Source organism: Schistocerca americana, chromosome 8 (genome assembly GCF_021461395.2).
Source record: "Schistocerca americana isolate TAMUIC-IGC-003095 chromosome 8, iqSchAmer2.1, whole genome shotgun sequence".
Lineage (NCBI taxonomy): Eukaryota > Metazoa > Arthropoda > Insecta > Orthoptera > Acrididae > Schistocerca > Schistocerca americana.
Genome location: NC_060126.1, coordinates 290481052 through 290505136, shown reverse-complemented (window position 1 = coordinate 290505136; position 24085 = coordinate 290481052). Strand labels below are relative to the sequence as shown.

General features: G+C 37.6%; 1 protein-coding gene across 1 annotated transcript in view; it reads right to left on the bottom strand.

The window, feature by feature from the left end:
• Positions 1–237: 237 nt before the first annotated feature.
• The window catches only part of LOC124545474, a 437325-nt gene continuing 413477 nt past the window's right edge, over positions 238–24085 (bottom strand). Inside the window, exons 17-18 of the mRNA XM_047124406.1 lie at positions 6119–6269; positions 238–1433 (exon numbers count right to left, since the gene is read on the bottom strand). Coding sequence (XP_046980362.1) covers positions 1145–1433; positions 6119–6269 — 440 coding nt within the window. The 3' untranslated portion in view covers positions 238–1144. The remainder of the gene's footprint in view (positions 1434–6118; positions 6270–24085) is intronic.

Below are 24085 nucleotides of genomic sequence, written 5' to 3'. Positions count from 1 at the left end.
TCAGTGGTGTTGGTGCTTTCATGACATAACTGATAATGTACGCTACACTGCAGCATGATAATACAGGAAAAATGCTAACACTGTTGTAGCATATTGACACCACATGGCTACAAGTTCTATCTGTTTCATCTTTTACAAAGAAGAAAAAGTTTATAAAATTTTTTGTTTGAAGAATTTGTGGTTCTGTGAGTGGGAATTTGTTGGAGAGCACAAACAAAAAGATCGTATACCAGAAAATAATTTACTTTTTATTTTATTATGCAGTAAAATATCTCTTAAAGTATTATAAAATAATTTGTACTTTTATTTTAATACTGTTAGCTATGGCACTTTTCTTTTCTAAAATGTCTGTAATTATCCTTCTTCACATATTACACACATATAAAATGTTAAAACACTTCAAATCCTGTACAGACAAGACTTCTCAGTTTAGGAGGACTGTTGTATCAGCTTCAAATTCAATGCTGTCTCTTAATTCTAAGAATCCATTATCAGTTGTCACAATTTAAATTCAGTACTACGCATTTAGAAAAGCTGCTGTTTAAACAGTCACATATCACTAAGACAAAACTGTATGAAGTCAGTTTAGAAACATTTGAAGAGTGACATTTTCTAAGGATATTGGCATCTTCTGAAAGTGGTCTGGATAATAAATTACTTATCCCTTTGTGGAAACTGTGAACAACATTTCCAGATGTTCAAACGAAAGATAGTATATCATTCCACAAATATATTACCTCTATATCTCAAGCAATATTTGTTTCCACTGACTTCTCCACAGTGCTTTTCAGACCATGAATTGGAGGTCAGCTATTTACTGTTTACCAAAACACTCTTGCAAAAGGTACAATTAAGCAGATGTGAAATATCCTGTCTTTTGTGACTCAAAAATTTAACAGTGAAATAAAATATACATCATCATTTCCCTGGTTTTAACATCTATAAACTGATATTAAGTTGAGACATGCAGGTGTAACAAATACAGAAAGAGAATCACGCATAACAGAAATTCACATCTGTCTGAAATTTATGTTGAGTATACATCATAATCATCACATTTAAAATATATTTACAATTAAAATGCTGAGAGGCGTATGTCAGCTTTCAGCCTCTATCATAGACAGACAACTGTCACACTACATCTTCACCCATGCAATTTTGCATTCTTAATAGTAATACTTTCATATGCATCCACATTAAAATTAACATCTTTACACTTCTCTATCCTCTTCAGGATCCTTAACAGACTATTGAACTGGTAACTCATCACGCGATAGCCATGTGCGACATTTTGCCCTATATTTCTTGGAGTTGGCGTACCACTGTTTCTCCGCACTTTTCTCTGCACATTATGATCACAAAAAATTGCTATGAAGTTGTATGCGTGAAGATAGCTTTTAGTTACAACTGGCAGAATAGGTGACAGAACAGACCTGGAAAGAAAAATTTTTAAATAGTTATTCTACTCAATCAATTTTACACACACACACACACACACACACACACACACACACACACACACACGCACGCATGCACGCACGCACGCTCGTACACACGCCCACACATGGGGAAGGGGTGAGCAGCATGAGATAGAAGGGGTTGGAGGTTTATATATGATTAGATATGTCCAAAAGTCACTTATTTATTTAACCATTGTCCTGACAAATTTTTTCAAATCGATGTAACACAACTGCATTAATATTGTCAGTATATCAGACCAGTTTGCCACCAGCTTCTGTTAGCTACCCTACCATTATTAGCTACTTATTCACTGAACATGCCATTTTTACCAAGCAACAAGAAGACTCTGATAAGACACTCCCCCCCCCCCCCCCCACCCCCCTCTCCAGTTTTTTTAAGAGGGTCTTTGAGAAATTTTAGTTGAGTGTATCCTTACTAATCACATTTATAAACAGTTTCATTGACTTAAACTAACTTTTTAGGCAAGTATTAAGATAACACTGTCTATTGTAAACAGTCATTGTGTTTTATTGGATAGATTGTGTGACTCATATACATGCAAATGCTTTTGCCAATGCTGCAGGAAGTCAGTGAGCTAGAGCTGTCCTGTGTTTTAACGGAAGTCCCACCCTCTTCATCATCGTCTCACACCGGCTTGTACTTGCTTTGGATTTCACGATGCAGACAGTTGGAAAATTTCTGTAACTCCAGAAGCTTCATTCGGAAAATTTGTCAAGTAATCTGGAAGCCTTAATTGAATTTATCTCGCACATGCTGAACAGCCTGCCGCTCCAATTCAGGAAATCTTGCTGATTTGGTCCCCTAAAAAAACTGATGTGTAGAATTGATGATCTGTAATTGATTCCTTATCCGACACCACTTACAATTGTTTAAAACTGTGATACCAAATTTTCCTCTTGCTGTGGAAATGTTTGTAGCCTCTGCATCATTAATAGCTACTAACTAAACATTAGTTTCACATTGTCTGAGTGAATCAATTGCAAACTGCAAACTCTTAGGTCCACATTTCTCAACAGAGTGACGGCTGTAGTTTGCATCTACCATCATCTGCTACAATTTACTGTTTTACAGTGTTAAGCAAACTGAATCACAGTAACATGTTATCATCTCAGCTCCTTAGTGCTGAACTGGCAGAAATCTGACCATTTTGTGCTAACAGTGTACTTCATCGACTGCTGCCAATCTTGAAAATTAACAATGCTGTCATGCCACCATTTAAATTATTATTTCAGTTATGGCACATTCTGGGTATTCTGTGTGAACACATTTTTTAGCATTAATTTTTCTCTTGTAGAAATTTAAATCTGTTCAGTTCTAATTGCATTTAGAGTCAGGTAAATTACAGGTTTAACATGTCAGATGTTCATAAAAAGCAAGGTACACAAAATGCATTCCCACGGTTGGCAGCATAACAAAATTTCCTGCTGTTCACCACTACCCTCCCACATTCAGCCGTGCTGGTGTCACTGCATCCCAATGCACACTTGTGAAATAATCAAATTAAATCTGCATGTGACCTCCACTAGCAAAGCTTTATCTGTGAATGCAAGATGACCCTGCATTTTTAGAATGATGAATTTTCTCTCTTTTTTTTGTGTGTTGGGGGAGGGGGTGAGAGGGAGAATAGTCTTATAGCCCAGTGAATATGGCAAATAATTTAAGTTCTCCATTATACTATCAATGCAACTAAGTGCAAGATAATCTCCTTATAATAAACAATAAATCAACAGGCTCACTACAATTTCACATTCCTCACAACAATGGTTGGTTGGTTGGTTTAAAAGGGGGGGGGGAGGGAGGGATAAAACTGCTTGGTCATCAGTCCACAACAATGACCTGTGCTTCCAATTTACCATTGATGATAAATGAACAGAAACTTAATTCTTAGGCTATTGGTCATAAGGTAATTTGAAAAAGAATAAGCACGAAGAATATTTGAATGCAAATTAATCAAAAGTTGCTACCAACTCTGCAAACTGAAATCTTGTTTTAGTCACAATAGAAAGTACCAATAATGCCTACTTTCAGTTTCATCTTAAATATGGCATATAATGTTTCTATGAACTAGGAATGATATCTGCTGAACCAGTACTACACTTGTGAAGATGATAAATTTGTTTTTCAAAACTGGTGAAATGTATTAAAAATATATTCGCAACTGATGACTGAATTTTATTCTGGTGGCGAGGAATTAAAAGACAGAATTGCGAATCAGTACTGATCTTCAGGTGGTGAAATATTTAGTACTGCCAATGCATACATAAGGCACATGACACTATCCCAGATTTTGGAACTATTAGTTCCTTCCTCAGGCAGCAGAGAGGAGAAGATTGCAGAAGGTTAAAGAAAATCATACTACGACTACAAAATGACAAATATCAAGAGTGTTTAAGTGCACACGATGATAGGAAGATTGCTAAATTGCAGGTCACTCACACCACAAGATGAGGGCAACCCAGTTCTTGTGAGGATGAGGGGAGACAAAGACAAAGGGATGGTGTCAAAGAGATTAGTTTGATCACCCCCTCTTCTTTCATGCCTGACCTTTTATCTTTTATTTTGTTCTCAAACTTGCAATAAGCTGGTCCTTCTCATTCTGGGACCTGAGTGACATGCCCTTAAATTTCTAAGCTTCTTCAACCTATTCCTCTTTCTTTCAAGAGGAAGGAACTAACAATTCTGAAAGCTAGGATACTGCATTGTCTTTTATACCTGTCTGATTGGCAATACAAAATATTTCACCTTCTGAAGGTGAGAACTAACCAGCAATTCTGAAAATATTATAGTTTTCTCAAGTAAACACTCCTTGTGAAAGAGAGTGGGGTGTATTCTTAAGTGTCATGACTTCCGTTCTACAAAACTTGTTCACTGAAATTTAATTCTTAAAACAGAGTCTAAATGCTATGTTAAAATAGTTTATATGGCCAACTCTGGTAACTAATCATACAATGGAACGTATAAGAACGTTGCTAAAATGGCCTGTATTCTACAGCCAGAATATAAACAGGTCTAGTGCAGAGTGAAACTGAATTTTTACACACAAAGAAATCAAAATAATAGAATCTACACAGCACAACAGATGTAGATATAGTCAAAAAATAAGAACAAAAGGTTCTATCTCTTAGCACAACAGGTTTCTTGATCTGTCAATGGAGAGAAAGGAGTTGGAGAAAAATTTGCCACAGCAGAAATTATTCACGCAAGCAATTCAGAAAAGCGAATCAAATAAGATAGAGCTGGGCTGAAGAAGATAGACCCCAGCAACGAAGTAAAAAATATATGTAAGTAACATTTGGCCGTTTGTCTGGGATTCAACCTACAGGCATAACTGCCTAAATTGGAAAAGCATTGTTTATTCATGTCCATTGGGCACCTTTCCTTTCCAAAGTGCGGGTGTAGTATGACAGCAACTAGGCAAAACCATCACCAACAAGTCAATGAGAAGTATAAAAGGAGAGGTCAAGAGTGCGCTCTCTCGTTCCTTGTGTTGTAAAGCAGCCAGTGAGGTTGTTCACAAACAGAACCCCCCTCCCCAAGGAAGCGTCCCAGCTCACAAGGCTACTTTCACACCTGGCTCCACTTATAACAGCATATGCTGAACTGACCAGATTAGGATAAATGGCAGTAGGTGAGCTAGCTGAATAAGGATTATCACAAAGGATATGATCACTGGGTAGGATGTTAGCTTCTGGAGTGGCCTAAGAATGGACAATGATATCTGATAGGTTGGTTTTGTGGTGGAGTGCTACTTATGAGGAGTAGGAAAAGTTTGGGGAGAATGTTTCTCACTTCAGGAATGATCAGAAAACAATCCAACCCATCGTCATCTGAGTGGAAGGCTGTTTAAATCTTTGCATAGTCACCAAGATTAAGGTTTCCTGCTGTCCCACAAAATCACTTAATCTTTGAAAGACAAACAGCCTACTTTCTTTCCCAATCTGAGCTTGTGCTCAAGTCTCTGTTAACCCAGTCATCAAAGAAGCATTAAACCTTTACCTACTTTCCTTTCTTCCTTTCACTGATTATTTCCAGAAAGGTGGGGAGTGGTGAGCTGATCTGTGATTAACAAGTGTGTAAGCAATCCTGAAGTTGTGGAAGTGTGGTAGGACATTGGTATTGAAACTGCGAAGAGTAGTACCTGTTTGTAAAATCATTGGCAACTCTTTCAGTTTACAGTTTTAAACATGGCTGCTTCTCAGCAACCGTATACTAGTTTCAACATAGGATTATACAGCCAACCGGTTGGAAATATTGCTAAAAAGAAATGGTCAGAATTTACAGAATTTAGAGCAGCTATGCTCAAGTCAAAAGTGAAATAAAACATTACAGCCTTTGCCACATGTCCCTAGCTAGGAACAACATCAGACTGATCAGCCTAGTGGCTTTCATTGCTGCCACAAAAACAATACAAGTCTCACAGACAGTGAGATGTCCCCATTCAGTTTACCTAGTAGGAGGATGCTTGTCACTTCTGCTATTGCAGGTGGTTGGTTTCTCTCACCTCTTTACTCACTTCTCCCACTCTTCCTCAAAAGTCTGATGTTAAAGCTTATTCAAACAAACTTTTTAAATGTCCAAACAGGTACTTTGGCACATTAGTCCATTTACACTACCATTAATTATTAAGATTTCTTACCACAGTTCAGGAGATAGTGGCCTACACATAGGAGGTACCACATGGCCATAGAACTTCCAAGGATCCTGTAGAATGATGCGTATATCTTCAGGTACAGCTTTCAATACTGTTTTCAATTGATGATGTGTCACACATTCCAAAAGTATTGGACCTGGAATAGAATACAAAATAGAAAAGTATACTACCACATGTCAATAGACAAAATAAGGCAGTGAATATGCTAGCTTTGGACTTAAGGCTTTTTCCCCACCTGTCAAGAGGGATAAATGATGGAAGAAACCTGCCACACAGAGATTAACTAGGTTAGTCACCCAATTACTTCAGACCAAAATGGACATAGCATTGTAGTACAGCAGTTGATGTTAAAAAACCTTTCTTTGTTGATAATCTGTCTTGAACAATCCAATACAGATACTATGCAGTCAGTGGTTGTTTCATCACACAGAACTTATAGAGAGATGACTTATATGTCTGCTTATCTGTATCTGTTGCTCTGTTTCATACATCAGTGTGATGACCAACTATTCAGCATTAAGCGAACAAGGAGCAAAAATATGAACTGTAAAGCATAAAAGCTGTCAGATGTGTCTGCTTTATCATGTGGACAAATGTTTGTCTTCCTTCTGGAAGTATCATCTATGTCTTCCTTCCGGAAGTATCATCTATGTGTCACTGAGTGCCTCACTAGTCAACTTCTCCATCACAGAAGCACTGGGCAATATGGCGTCAAAATGATTTCTTTCTAAAGAGTAACTGTGACAGTAATCAAGGGATTTTCTGTCACCAAAAGTTGTCATACCAGCTCAAATTTGCACTGCAAAAAATGTGAAAAAAAATTAAGACACAAAATTGGACAAAGTTTTCTCACGATTCTGATGCATCTATAACAACAATAAAGCCAGACATGCAGCTACAGTTGCTTAGAAATCCCTTGTTCTGAAGAAGATGTGTCTATGATTCAACCTATGTGAGTAAGCAAACAGCCACCAATAATTACAGTCACATCTTTTGTTTTTATTGTAGTTCTGTATGTAAGCTTTATAAGTGTTTCCAAAGTAATTAAACAAAGCCAAAGATACAAATTGGCCCATAATGTATAATCTGCCATTTGTCTTCTACATTCAGTCACATGAGGAAAAACAACAGTCATGGAAAAAGTGACATCCCTTTTCGTCAAAAGAGATCTGCTGGTAAAGTCATGGCAACTGTGTTTTGTGACTGGAAGGGGTTACTGTTGGTTGTTTTCTGCATGCTGGGATAACAATAAAGGCTGACAGGTACTGTGAGAAATTAAAAAACTGAGAAGGGCAATTCAGTACTGGAGAAAAGTAATGCTGAGCAAGGGCATAAAGAATTCTCCATGTTGATACCCCCACATATCGTTCACCATTTGTCAATCTCTTACAAAACTTTGTTTGGAAAGTTATCACTAAAGACCAGGTTATATTCATCATAAAAACCTTGAGGGGGGATGTAATGGAACATGTAAATATTTACTTAAAAAAGTCATTACAGCTGCACTTATCAATGTACAAATATAAAATTTTGCATGTGTAAAGCAAAAGAGCTGTGTTTTAATGGAAAAATGTAATAAAATATGCAGGATTAATATATTGCCAGAAATTTGAATTTTTTTATTGTCTTTTTTTATAAAAAGCTATAACTCAAATTCTAATCACGCAATTAATCTGAAAATTTTATTGTAGTGCCCTGAGAAGGTTATAAGACCAGTGAACTACAGTTGTAAATTTATGGTACAAATTGTATCATGAACAGAGTTTTCAATTTTGCACATCCAAAATTAACTTGTTTTTCTACATACAATCATCTAAAATCAGAACATAATTGCAAGATCTCATATTTTTTAGTTCCAGGGAGACAGCAACATGTTGCGAACAGTTCCTGAAAATGTCATAACATTAGCGCATAAATACCCTTTGAGACAAGGCTTCTAATAACGTAAAAAAAATGTAAAACAGAAAAAATGAGGTTCAAAGATTTTCTTCTCATACTTCTACGTGTAAAAAGCATACCTCAATTTTAAAATCCTCCATACTGATACTGCTCATACTTCAGGCTTCTCTCCTCTCCTCTTTGGATCTGTCTGGCCTGTATTTGCAGGTAAGACACTGATCTGCAAGTTTTCTTGACCCTGCTCTCGTCGGTGGTGTAAAATGCTTTTGTTGTAAACACACCAGGATCTATACCAACTCTCTTCAGCACTTCAATTCTGCCATTATTTCCGTTATTATAACATAAAACTGCATCATAGACTCCTATTTTGAGTACTTCAAGTCCACAGAATGTCCTTTTTGAGCATCTAATCCAAATTAAATTATTGAGGCTTTCATTTGCACTTTGTCTCTTTCCATGAAGACAATTCTTCATTAAATCAGGGTTTGCAGAAACCTGAATGTGGGCATTACTGCACTCATTAACAGGTTCTGGTAATGAGTGTTCATGTGAATACGTCTCATTTCTGTAGCTGAGCTTACACCAATCGTCTTTTGGACACAGATTGTGCACTGCTGTTTGGTCAGTGGATAGTTTGTGGAAAAGAATTGCCCAGACAGCACGCCTCTTTGCCTCTGAATTTTCTGATAGCTCTCCCATAAGATAACTGAAGAGAATCTATTTCTTTCAGAGTAAGCCTGCCTTTTGCTCCTAGTGGTTTTCCGTCCTCAAGTACTTCACCTTTCTTCTCTTTCATCAAGCAGCGAAGCCTACCACCAAGCCTCTTTTGGATGTGGCCAACACATTCCAACTTTTCTATTGTTTAACTGTACGGACTTTTATCTGTTATAGCTTTGAATGAAGAGGGATCCCCGTCACCAAGGTATTTAGTATATGTAACAACACCATACTGATCCTTAGATCTGGAGAACATCTTCACAACTGCAGCAGCCCCCATGCCCCCACTTGAGCCACTATTATTTTTAGAGAATGCTACTGCATGCTTTTCTTGCCACAGTTTCTCACTGTCTTCATTGTTAGACATTTTCATTGTTGCACAGTGCTGGCAGTATTTACACCGATTATGCATAAATCTTGACTTCCACATAAAGGTTTGCAAATTCAACCTTCCATTACCAACATGTGTTAGCTTTGTCAAAATGTAAATAAACCTCATGCAAGAAAGTTTTTGGGCAAAGATATAGATGTCAGCCAAAGGTATCGAAAGAAAATAGCCTTCACACTGACAAAAATTCTGCTGAAGCAAGCAGCTTCCTACATGTCGGAAAAGGTGGGAGTGGCGCCAGTGCAGAGTTAATCAGATTAACAATTTAAAGGTGCTATCACGATAAAATTAACACACAACATAGATTAAACAGTGTAGATCAAGAAGATAATATTCTTGAAAAATCGATTTTTTGGACCAAAATCCATTACATCCCCCCTTAAACTATGCATGAAAAATGCATGAAAAGTGCATCAAAAGATCAAATAACAAAAAAAAACATGGTAGTTACTGCGTCCATTATACCTCAAATTCGAACCTGTATGTATCAATTACAAGGAATAGCAGCTCCAGCCAAGCAAAAAATTGGTACATTTACTTTTTTTTTTTTTTTTTTTATTTATTTATTGTTCCGTGGGACCACATTTAGGAGAAGTCTCCATGGTCATGGAACGAGTCAATACATGAAATTATAACACGATTGTAGAAACAGATAAAATGAAATATAAGAAACATATTCAGGCGACAAGTCGTTAGTTTAAATAAAGAAAATCAAAAATGTACACTGGAATTTGCTTAATTTTGTATCTCTTCCAGGAGCTCCTCGACAGAATAGAAGGAGTGAACCATGAGGAAACTCTTCAGTTTAGACTTAAAAGTGTTTGGGCTACTGCTAAGATTTTTGAGTTCTTGTGGTAGCTTATTGAAAATGGATGCAGCAGAATACTGCACTCCTTTCTGCACAAGAGTCAAGGAAGTGCATTCCACATGCAGATTTGATTTCTGCCGAGTATTAACTGAGTGAAAGCTGCTAACTCTTGGGAATAAGCTAATATTGCTAACAACAAACGACATTAAAGAAAATACATACTGTGAGGGCAATGTCAAAATTCCCAGACTATTGAATAGGGGTCGACAAGAGGTTTTCGAACTTACACCATACATAGCTCGAACAGCCCGTTTTTGAGCCAAAAATACCCTTTTTGAATCAGAAGAATTACCCCAAAAAATAATACCATATGACATAAGCGTATGAAAATATGCGAAGTATACTACTTTTCGTGTTGAAATGTCACTTATTTCAGATACTGTTCTAATGGTAAATAAAGCGGCATTTAGTTTCTGAACAAGATCCTGAACATGGGCTTTCCACAACAGCTTACTATCTATCTGTACGCCTAGGAACTTGAACTGTTCCGTCTCGCTTATAACATGCCCATCCTGTCTGATTAAAATGTCAGTTCTTGTTGAATTGTGGGTTAGAAACTGTAAAAACTGAGTCTTACTGTGATTTAGCATCAAATTATTTTCCACAAGCCACGAACTTATATCATGAACTACATTATTTGATAATGTTTCAATATTACACACAAGATCCTTCACTACCAAGGTGGTGTCATCAGCAAACAGAAATATTTTTGAATCACCTGTAATACTAGAAGGCATATCATTTACATAAATAAGGAACAGCAGTGGCCCCAGCACCGACCCTTGGGGAACGCCCCATTTAACAGTGCCCCATTGGGACTGAACATCATTACCACTCTCAATATTGCGGAGGATTACCTTCTGCTTTCTGTTCTTAAAGTAGGAGGCGAACCAATTGTAAGCTACTCCCCTTACTCCATAATGTTCCAACTTCTGCAGTAATATTTTGTGGTCAACACAGTCAAAAGCCTTCGTTAAATCAAAGAAAACACCTAACGTTCGCAACCTTTTATTTAATCCGTCCAAAACCTCACAGAGAAAAGAGACTATAGCATTTTCAGTTGTTAAACCGTTTCTAAAACCAAACTGTACATTTGACAGCAAATTATGTGAATTTAAATGCTGCAGTAACCTTGTATATACAACCCTCTCAATAACTTTAGCAAACACTGATGGCATAGAAATAGGTCTATAATTGTCAACATTATCCCTGTCTCCCTTTTTATAAAGTGGCTTCACTACCGAGTACTTTAATCGGTCAGGAAACCGACCACTCCTAAAGGAAAAGTTACAGATATGGCTAAGTACTGAGCTAACATACGTGGAACAATACTTCAGTATTCTGCTAGATACCCCGTCATATCCATGAGAGTTCTTGGTCTTTAGTGATTTAATTATTAACTCAATCTCCCTCTTGTCAGTATCATGGAGGAGCATTTCAGGTAACAGTCTCGGAACACTTTTTTCTAAGAGCGCTATATGATTCCCTGTTGGGACTAGGTTTCTATTTAGTTCACCTGCTATATTCAGAAAGTGGTTATTAAGTACTGTACATATATGCGACTTATCAGTAACACGGACATCCCCACTACGCACTGATTCTATATTCTCGACCTGTCTCTGCAGACCAGCCACTTCCTTTACGACTGACCATATGGTTTTAATTTTATCCTGAGACTTAGCTATTCTATCTGCATACCACATACTTTTTGCCTTCCTAATAACTTTTTTAAGCACCTTACAATACTGTTTGTAATGGGCTGCTGCATTTAGATTTTGACTGATTCTAACGTTTTGATATAATTGCCACTTTGTTCTACAAGATATTCTTATCCCTTTAGTCAGCTTTCTGGTAGAGGTTAGGAAGGGGGCCTTTCCGAGATTATTTTCCAAATGTTTGGAAAATGGAGATGCATACCATGTTTCAAGAATTGTTCCTTCTTTGCTATTGTTGCCATAACAAGCAGATGCGATGGGAGTGCGTCACAGCAAAACGATTGATATGTACAGGACCAACTTTGAGATATCACACGCTCAAAGACTCCATAATATTTTATTTACAAAACGACATACAATCATGAATATTTTTGAACAACATTAACCTTCAATTAATACTATTGGACCAAAGCATCATTTACAATTTATTTTACATTTTTCTACTATTGTAAACAAAAACGACCAAGTACTGTTCCAAATGTTCAGTAGTAAGGTTGTGTCTTCGATCACTTAAAACATTTTTATAAGCAGAAAAGGACCATTCTAAATCAACTGAGATAACTGGGCATTATTTGAATTTGGGTGTTATGTTGGCACTTATTGTTTCTGGTCAAAGTTCGCCCAGCCCATTAATAAAAATATCAATTTGCTGCAAAGGTTCAAAGCCTGGGTTTTTGTTTAAAATGTTTTCAAACTTTTCTTTAAGTTTTCTTGGGAATACCTATGGCAATGAGGACTTCACTAGAAGCACTTTATTCATTGACTGAATAGATTTATTCAATGCTAAACCTTGAGTTTCAAGCTCTTTAATACTTGCAGATATATGGGAAAAATGAGTGTTAATCACAGCAATGTGTTTTTTTACTATCAGAACCATTAAAAGTTTCCTTGCACTGACAAACTGCCAAAGTCTCTGCGCTATCGAAGTGGTTTGCTACCTCCCTAATGGCCTCAAAATGTTCACTGTAAAACAACACAGCTTCGACCGAAGTACCCCAACGCGTTACCACTGGTTCGGGAGGTAAAGGCACATTTGGTAGTTTTTCTTTGTAGGTCTTGATGCGAGCAGGGGCCTTTAGAAACACTCTCCTTGTGGATGAAATCAGTTTATTTACATTCACAAACATGGAACGAACGTACTTCCTGAGCAAGGCTATGTACTCCATGAGCAAAGCACGTCACAAGAATCAAATTGGGATAAAATACCCAGAGGGCTTTTCCTGCTTTGATCATACAGGGAGCAGCATCTGAAATAAACATAAACACCCTTTAATCAGCAGAAGATTCTGGGAATATTTTTCTGGTACCCTCATTCACAAATCTGGTGATTGTACAATGATTTACATTTTCAAGTTCTTTTAAAGTGCCAACAATTAAATCTGCAATGTAAGGGCCACATGCGTCTGTAGTTTCATCAACTGAAACCCAGATAATGCTGTCCTTGAGTTCATTGCGTATTTCTTCCAGAACATTTATGTAAATTGTCGGTATGTAATTTTTAAATTATGTTGATTCATCTGGTATATTTTGATATAAGCAATATTTGTGCAGGAAGCCTTTGAGGATAGGGTTTGTAAGCTTGTGAAGAGGAATATTGCTTGCAATGAATGCTTCACATAGATCCTTGTTAAACCAACCCTTTTGTTTACCTTTGGACAAATCCCTGCTACTGCAACTTGCTGTTGTCAGAAGTTGTTGTCATGGTCCTTTCTTCTGCGTTCCAATGATATGAAGACTTGTCTTCACATGCTGGTCTATTTGAAATTCTTTTTGCATGAAACATTTTTCTCGCAAACTCAACAATATAAAACAATTCCGTCATATTTAAATGTTCCAGGATGGTCAGCTATCGACAAAACAACATTTCTTTTTCCAGGCGGCATGGCACACAACACATTACACACTACACACACAGGCGCAGGAGCAGGAGCATTAACTCTGTCTGTCTGCCTGTTCCTGTACCTATTCTGTAGTGATTTCACTAGGCAGTGGCCTCTTAGTTAGCGACTGCGCGCAGTTCTAGATCACGGTCAATCTGTGTGACATCAAAACTAGATTGATCTAGAGACTGCCCATCTACATTTTTAAAATATTGTAAACATAGAGTGAAAATATGCATTATCACTAGTTTTTAGTTAAAATACGCAATAACTGGTGAAAAGGAGCCAAATATGCAAATGCATATGCAATATGCAAATGCATATAATCTGGTCTCTAGTCATCATCCGCCCACCAAACAGATCGGATACTGATTACAAACTGTTCCCTAATTTGAAGAAACGTTTGCCTGGATGGCATTCCACTCCAACGACAAGGCAAAAGATGAGGTTCAACACTTACTGAAGGACACTGTAGCGAGCTGGTGTGACATGGGCACTATACACTGTCACAGTGTTTACAAAAATGCATCGACAAAAATGGCAATTATGTACGTGTACGATAAAAGCGTCACAAAAGTAAGCCATACATTTGGGGTATCCCGTAGCATGATCAACATTTCACGTATAGGATACCATCTGCAATGACCGATGTCCTTTGAAATACTTTTAGGAAAAAAATAATTGCTATGGACAATTTATCCTGCCACACTTCTGACTTTTTATATCCAATAAATATGTATGCTGCAGTGCCACCAAGTTCAAATGCTCTGCAGCATACGAGTGGGCATTTCCTACATTCGCAAGCAAGTTCCACAGCAACATAATCTATGGCAAATGATAAATCCTAACACAGAACAGGTACAGTCTTTTCACATCTCAACCCAGATGGCTCGAAAGAGTTAACTGCATTCATTTTAAGAGACACTCAATGTGGAACAATGTACTTCTTCTCAAGTACAAGTGTGCAAAACATAAAGATAAAAGTAATTTTCGCATTATGTATCACTGCCAAGTAAAAGGCCACATTTACCAAGTATAAGATGACTCTGATTATAAGATGACCCTCTTTTTTGAAGAGGCTTCAGGGGAATTTTTTAAAAACGTATTCTGACTCAACAAAATTACAAACTCTTTTACTGTCAAGTATCTGCGTAAAAAGCTAACATTATACTTTGTCTCAATCTTTGCCATTTATTATACTTATACTCTACATTTAGAGAATACAAGGAGAAACAAAATAAATGAAAGGAAATTGTTTATGTTAATTTGTTGCCTTTTCTTTTCTACATTTTTTGCTTGCTAACCCTCTCACCTATGGTATTACTATTTTTTATCACCACCGCCACCATCCTAATGGCACAACTCTGAAATTTATATCTTCATTCTCACAAATATTTGACTGTTTCTTCTGAATATACTGTGATTTCTGAGGTGGTTGTTACCATGGGACCTGAGAACGCAGCTGTTTTTATCTAAATACTTATGTGAGACTGTTACAATGTCTCTTGCTTCCAAACATATTGTCTGTCTGCTACTGCATAGAACCAGCAGCTGACACACACTCTTTCTTTCCTGTCATATGCCACAGTGAGCGACAATAACACTGCAGCACGAAAGACTTAAGTACACCACTCCCTAGACGTTTACTGTCTCCTGCAGAAATGTGTACTATTGTTGAGTCTAATTTTGAAGTCAATTCAATTCCAACTTCAAACAGACTCAGGCAAACAGCAGTTTAAACATGGTAGGTGTTCCTAAGTAGCCAAAGTTCACAGTACGGATTCCCATGTTTGTCAACATGGTGTAATTTGCTGCCTACTCACTATTCCAGCCAAGCTGGTACCAATGTTCCCCTCCAACCCTTCAGTAGGGCTGTGCTGGAGCATTATCTTCTAGGGTGCACGTCATATGTATCAACAGCAACTAATACATAAATAAAAGATTGCAACAACAGTTCAGTCCAATTCCAGAACTTTAGCTCATCCCACAATCTAGTGATGTCTATTGGTACTATCTCCATGACAGGTCTTGCCACTGTAATTTATTCTTGTCACAACAATTAGTCAATGTAATATGATTGATTTCATTTGTGGAGATTTCAATCCCGATTAATTTTTCTTTTTGTTTCATCTAAGTGTCACCCACCTGTTCTAAATGTGATTAAAAGCCAGTAATGTAAAACGATATTCTAATATGTGTACAGTGACCAAATTTTTCATTTGCACCACTTAGTAAATTATTAGTGCCTCATAATCAAATAAAATACTGATCTGGGTTTAGAAGCAAGTAACATTTTTTGAAGAACATCATTTCCGCTTTTGAATGCTACTTTTATTTAAATAGCAGCATTAATATTTGAACATAGTATCTATACATGTATGAGAACTTTTGTTACAAACCTATACATATACAACAGGAGTGTGTAAGATGATAGAATTTGGTTCTATTTCTTCCTGTGTTTTACAAAACACTCAAATTTTAAGCAGAGCAATAGACTGTATATTATAGTGGCTAGTTCATAGAATATTATAGCAGCTAGTTCAAATTTTCTGATGCATCCCCTGCACAAGTCAAAAGTCATGTGATTGTTCAAGCATCATCGATATTATATCGAGCGCTTTGGTGTATCAGTAAATCTTGAGCCTGTTCGAATGCCAGTAATACTTGCCCAGCCCAACCCTTACAAATTCTTCAAAATAAATTTGCACATGATCTCAATGGACAAAGCTTCATCTGCAAATGTAAGATGACCGCCAAGTACTTTATTAAACAATGTAGAAATGTTAACCTCAGCAGCAATAGCTCAATTTCTAAATGTAAGACCACCCTGCATTTTTCAAATGACAAATTTGGGAACAGACCTGTCTTACAATCAGGTAAATATGGTAGCTTGTTGAAACTTGGATCATACATAGACTCAACTGTTACATTACAATACAGACGGTAACTGAAAGAAATGAGATCATGGATGGCAATGCATGCTCTGCAACATGCACACAAGGTGTTGGTAACGAGTTGTTGAGTTAGGGCATTCCATTCCTCCACCAGCACAGTTGACAACTACTGGATGGTAATGGGGTGTGTGGACATACTGCAATACATCTACTCCATGAATCCGACACATGTTCAATTGTATTTCAGTTGAGTGAATGGGCAGGCCAGTTAATTTGCCAAATATCCTCTCATTCTAAAAGCCCCTCCAAATGTCCTGTTCAAAGTGGTTGCACACTGCTCTACCTAAAAACGAAGTTGGGGCCAATTGCACCCTTGTAAAGACACACATGGGATTGTAGTTCAGTGTCACAATAGTGCTGACCACGTTCAAGCACTTGGAGAAGAGTACGTCCATGCCACGTTATGCCTCTGTACATGAGAGAACATTGCAGAGCATGCTCTGCCATCTGTGGTGATCAAACCCCCTATCAACCCTTTGACCATTGTAGGTGAGTTAACTTATCATGCTCCGCCTCTCCCTAGGTGCCGAAGATGTATTTAAAACATGGCCTCTGGATTTTTCTTAAGTGTTATTGACGTGTTTACACTTCCACTGAACTGTCACTGCTGTGGGCAAGTTTTTTCCATATTTCTGTGAATAAAAATAGTTTGAGCAGCTATCATAAAACACATGTGCCTCTTTGTGTGCTATCATTTGCCCAGTATCTTGAAACATTTATGAAATATGATTATTGTTATTACCACAATTCCCAATGTGCAGTGACCGAAATGTGGCAGTCACATGGGACTGTTCACCAGATATTAAAACCAATAACTTGAGACCTAAATGAGAGATTGTTCTGCTCTCACTTTTAAATAAAATTTTGATATCTTATCTAAATTTCATACGCAACAATGTATGAGCTAAAATCAACCATATGCAAAGTTTACGCAATATGTTTGTACCTGTACAAAAGCATTAAAATTTCATGCAATGGTTTCTTTAATTTGATGCAGCACAGTAACTACGATGAATAAACAAAAAGGAATTCAGACCTTTATTGAGCAATGTGAAAAAATCAAATTTTTTCACCAAATAGTTTTCTTAAAATATTGTAAGTATATCCTAGCGGCCAGAACACTGTCTCTCTACACAGGTAACAGCATTTCGCAAGCAGTACGGCAACAACAAAGCTGCACTCAGCACAGCATGCAGAGAGCACATCTGTATCAGTAAAAGGGTTTTGCAAAGTTCATGGGATGATAATGAAAAACAGTGGTTTCACTTTAATTATTGTATTTGAATGAAATTGTCATTTTTTCTCTCACTGTGTATTTCTTTCAGTTACTTCCTATACTCTACTGCAGGAATTCTGTCTATGTATGAGATCAAAGTTTGTTGAGTTATGTCACTTGGCAATGCCACATCATGGGAAAGTTACTTTCATCCTAAATTTTGCACCCTCATTGCAGAAAAAGAGGCGTTAAAAAATGTACACATCCAGGATTTCACAAGCACTCCATAACATGTTTTTCCCATTACCAGTCAACCCAGCCATTGAAACATGAAATCAAATACAAAAAAAAGGACAGTACAGTGTCTCCACAAAGAGGGTGAAGTTAGCACTAACACAACAAGAAAATGTACTCAAATTTTTCCTTGCATATTTTTACAATTTTTTTTGCTTGAATTATTTAATGTAAAATTGAAATTATGTGTAAATGTGGAATTACATACTGTTGTATTTATAACCAAAGGTCTACCCATTTGGATGGCGTGGAAGGAGCAAAAAGTTAGCAAGTGCACCAGAACGTTCAGAGAGAGAAAGCGACAGCCTGAAGTAGGCAGTCAAAAGAGTAAGATGTAATGAGCATGATCACTCTACAGCGTTAGAACTGTGAGAATGTACTAGTTTGACCATTGTAAATTTGGCATGAGATGACTCACATTTGCTCATTAAAAGACTGGGCAGTGCTATGTGATAGTTAATTTGTGAATGAAATTGATCTGTGATAACTACAGTATGAGTCCAATGATTGGAAGTACACTGGTGTGTGCTCTTGTAAGGGTGTGACTAATATACAATATGAGAGAAGAAGAAGAATATTAGACCAGATGTATTGTGTGAATTTTCTATTCTGAACACCAGTTACCAGCTTCTAATGAATTGTCTACATCACACACAGCTGCATGTAATGGTGTTTCAAGAGGGTAACATGCATACAAATACAGGATACGTATTATAAGGAGCTGTATCTCCAAAAAGCTACAATCAGAGCACATAATTCATCAGCCACAACCACCAAAAGGAAAGATTGAAACCTTGAATACATTATTTTTGTAACTGAGTGCAGATTAAAAAATTTGCTAGTTTTGAACAAAGTCATTGTCTTCAATTGCTTTGTACAAACTAGTTCAAAAACCAAAGGCCTTCAGCCCTGTAACATGACAGTGCTTGTGCTTTTATTCTTTTATTTAGAGTAATTAAAGGGAGAAGTAACTCCTTTCATAAATTAACTAAATACTCAGATAGCAGGTACAATAATTAACACTTTGTTGAGACTATTTGAAAGAAACAGTGTTTTTGTACAGCATTTCTTCAGTAATAGTGAAAGCGGTTATGTTTATTAAAGCTCATGGAAGTAATAAAATGCACACATGATTAGTTAACTGAGAAAACAATTGCTGTTAGTTATACTGTCTGAAGAAGTACACTAATGAGAAGTAATTAAGTGATTACAATAATACAGTGGTTTTGCAATATCGTTAGTGTACATACACTTGTTGAAGTTACTATATGGCCGTTGCTTTTGCAAGCTGTAGTGATTCTCCGCGAGTCTCTGAAGTTTAAACCTTTTTGTATCCAGGCACACTTGGCTGTGCAAGTAAATACAATGTGTCAATAGTTTAATATAACTCATGCAGATGGACTACTTTAAATCCTACTCAGTATTATAACTGATACATTACTGGATTCAATAGGGGCGACAGCAGCTCTATTTTGTCATGTTTAAAGACACCGTAACAGTTTTCCAAGGTAGTCAGAGCCTGTGCTTGAATTAATATTTACTATATAATCAGATTCTGGCACAGTCAAGCTTTTCAATTTAAAAACTTTCACAATATTCATTTATCATCACTAAACGTTCAGGAGGATGGGTCAGTGGTACGTACTGGCTTCTGTCTTAGCTGTGTGTACTGCACTGCCACAAACTGTACAAAAGAAGAAGGATAAGCAATACGAAGTAATGGCATTTACTAATGGCCAATCTCCAGTGTGTCATTGTGGCACACTGTGACTACTTCAGAACTTAGCTGGTTAGCTACTACATATTATAAATGGCTCTCATGTATTTATTCTTTCCTTAACTTGACATAATTAACTGCATTACTTTACTTTTATTAAACAAACTGGTTTCTTCAAAACTACTCTGCAAAGGCGAAACTTTATCTACATTAATGAGTGATTAATTAATTATGTGCACAGCACTAATTACTTGACAGTTTTAGAGAACAATAAATTCAGTGACATAGCGAACAGAAGGAAGTGAGTGAGGTGGTTTGAAACTGCTTATGAATGACTGGACTCATTAAAATTAAAGTAGGTCTCATTAACTTGGCTTTGATTAACAAGACTAATTCTGAATGTGAATCATTAGATTTGATTTTCTGTTACTGGAGAGTTCAAATCAGGCCATTAGAAGTGGCCCTATTTTTAGATGTGATCTATAGAAGACAATATACAAACCATAACACCAATGTAGGTGCTCTCTCCAGACTGCAGGACCAGAGGTCTGACAAACATGACGATAACATTTTATATTAAACACCAAACTGTAAGAGACTTGCCAGTAAATGCAAGCACTATTAAACAAACCACTTCAAGATATTAGCAAGTGTGTCCTGATGAGGACATCATTACTGGCATGGCCATTCTGCAATACGACACTTGCTGTGATCTTATTAAGAGATGCCAATACTGACTCGAACCCACAGCAGTACGGGTATTCATTCTCCAAATTTTACGACAATACATTCTGAAGTTGCTAGAAAGAAGTGACTAGGAAATTACCTGTACTGAACACCTAGCATGTCAACAGATTTTCAGGCTGTGCAGGAGCCTCTTTATTGTGTTTATATTTTTCAACGTCCCAGATGTGCAGAATATCAACCAGCCATGCAGACCAGCTTCTGTTCATGGACCACTTCCAGCCATCGTACGGAACAGATTCGCGAGTCCATTCACGGTATTCATGTGGTTGGTGGTAACAGATATACTTTTCAATTTTCAACATATTGCGAAAATACAGTCTTCCACCACCAAAGCCATGATCCACCCCCTAATTGAAACTTTCAAATCAAGGGGTTGTTGCATAAGTGTTGGATAACTGGCCTTGATTCACAGCAAAGCAATTCAAGAAATACTACGTGGGGAAGAGAGAGATTTAACTCACGTCTCCATTTTTTCACACGCAAAGCAATGAGGAGAAAGAGTAAATAATGCAAATGTTTGACCATCAAATTATAACACTTGTTGGAATAGTCCTAAGTCAGCCAGCACTGAATCTAATCCTCAGTAATGTTTCACGCACCACCAACGAAAGACAAAACAATGAACCAACTACTGTCACTGCACCACCTGTATTTCCAGCACTGGCCAGGGTGTAGGCCATCCACAGAAAGACAGGAAGATGTATACTGCAGTTAACATGGATAGTGCTTTTTAGAGCTGCTAAAATAGGCTCCATAAATGGAGGACTCCTAGCAAGCACTCGCCAGCCAATGCTGACCAGCATGCAGTATCCAGCACCCGGCATCAGTAGCAGAGGCCAGCAAGCCTCACCATCACCTGATGCCAAGGGGCAAATGGCTTCACTGCCAGTGCGTACAGCTTTCCATTCTTTGATGCTTCATGCTTGTCACATTTTTATCCAACCATAATTAGCCACTTGTTATCTGTGCCCACACAAGAAAGACTTTTTGAAAGACCTTTGATGTGCAGCAACATGTACTCTGCATATTTTTGTATTATGAAGGTATAAATTTGAATTCTACCAAACACCCCATGTTACTTTCCAAAACATTGAAATCGAGATTGCGATGCGCTTTTGTAAGACAGTCATAGCTCATGTCACGTGATCTCACCAGCTGATGGCAGCATATGACACGTGATGTAGTAAGCCAATAGCAAGATCACTCTTCAGTGGCGTGAACACACAAATAAGAAAAGTTAATGGTTTAAATTAATATACATAGCCTTCACATGTAATATTGGTCTCTAAGATTAATAAGCTGGAAGAGAAGCTAAGTTTCCACATATAATGTTGATCTTTCTTGCGCATGTTACACTTTAAGATACATCACACAAATGGGTCAGTAAAATTTTTAATAATGACGTAAATGTCTGATCTTCTGGCCTCGAAATTCTTCTAAATGGTTGCCCTCAGAGAGCTGATTTTTACATGAAAGTCAAACGCTTCGTGATTGAAGAAATTCATCGTACATTCTCACACATAGCTCATCTTGCGTGAAAGGAAATCTGCTTTGAATGTAATGCTTTTCAAACCACAATTCGCAATATTTTCCAGCGACCAGTTAGAAATAGGTTCGTTTCAGCAGTTGCAAGAGAGCCAACCCCCCCACCCCCTCCCCTTCTTTTTTGAACCAAACATGTGGAAGTCACAGGGTAACCTGTTGAGACTGTAAGATAGATCGTCAAACTGCTCCCACTTCAACTTGGCGGTTACACTTTACGTGAGAATCACCTTTCCTGCTGAGGGCACAGCTTCGAAGTTTTTAGTGGGAGGTGGTGATGCACACTTCCATTGTAACATTACATTCCTGTCCCTAGACGTCTCACTACATTATCCCAAAGCAGTGTATGCAAATTTCAACCAGTTTCATTGTTATAACATTTCGTATCTTTTCATTTGAACACTCCACATTTCATAACTCTTCATTTGAACATTCCTTCTATATGTTGTGGTCACAGACAGCAATAAAACTGTTCTCAAATAAAACATATTTCGTCACCGAATCTCACAGCCATCATTTCTGCTGTTTTGAAGTAATTTATTATGGTAGTTTCTTTTCTACTTGACCTGGTCATATATTACTGTGGCAGAAAGTTATTTTTGGGCACTTTAATTTGCACAAGGAGAGTTGCCTATGAATTGCTCAATTTTTATAATGTACCAGAGTATTTGGACTCCAGGGTGTATTTTTTTTACCTTCCCAGTACACTGACAACTAATAGTGGTCTCTACTGAGGCCCTGGCATCCTGTGATCTGAGTGATCTTTTGAAACATACCCCTCTTTCCTCCCTGACAAATAATTCCAAAATTTAAGAATCTACATCTAAATCTACATGACTACTCCGCAATTCACATTTAAGTGCTTGGCAGAGGGTTCATCAAACCACAATCATACTATCTCTCTACCATTCCACTCCCGAACAGCGCGCGGGAAAAACGAACACCTAAACCTTTCTGTTTGAGCTCTGAATTCTCTTATTTTATTTTGATGATCATTCCTACCTATGTAGGTTGGGCTCAACAAAATATTTTCGCATTCGGAAGAGAAAGTTGGTGACTGAAATTTCGTAAATAGATCTCGCCGCGACGAAAAACGTCTTTGCTTTAATGACTTCCATCCCAACTCGCGTATCATATCTGCCACACTCTCCCCCCTATTACGTGATAATACAAAACAAGCTGCCCTTTTTTTTTTTTTTGCACCCTTTCGATGTCCTCCGTCAATCCCACCTGGTAAGGATCCCACACCGCGCAGCAATATTCTAATAGAGGACGAACGAGTGTAGTGTAAGCCGTCTCTTTAGTAGACTTGTTGCATCCTCTAAGTGTCCTGCCAATGAAACGCAACCTTCAGCTTGCCTTCCCCACAATATTATCTATGTGGTCTTTCCAACTGAAGTTGTTCGTGATTTTGACACCCAGGTACTTACCGTATTTACTCGAATCTAAGCCGCACTTTTTTTCCAGTTTTTGTAATAAAAAAAACCGCCTGCGGCTTAGAATCGAGTGCAAAGCAAAGTTCTGAAAAATGTTGGTGGGTGCTGCCACAACTAACTTATGCCGTCGAATATATGTAGCGCTACACAGGCATGCTTTGTAGGCACAAAGATAAATACTGGCACTAAATCCTCTGCGTCAGTATAAAAAAAAAAGGTGGAAGACGAGCTTTTTTTCTCCGCCCCAAGTTTCGACCACTGCATTTTCATACATTATCCAACGAAGTAAATACAAATTCCGTATTGTTCATCTTCGAATGTAGCAACATTTCAATGTACTACGAAAATCCGACTGGCAAGACTGGGATGTTTGTCAATATGGCCAACTCTACATTCTGATCATAGTATGAAGCCTTTCACGACCGGATGACATATCTTCTGGTAAACCTTGCGGGATGTAAGGTCGTGGTCCATGAAACTTTTCAGCTCCTAACGTTTCGTCCAGTGCTTCGCTGGACATCTTCAGAGGGGTGTTTCTCCTCCGGTGAGTCTTGCCGACTGACGGGTCGGACGTCTGAG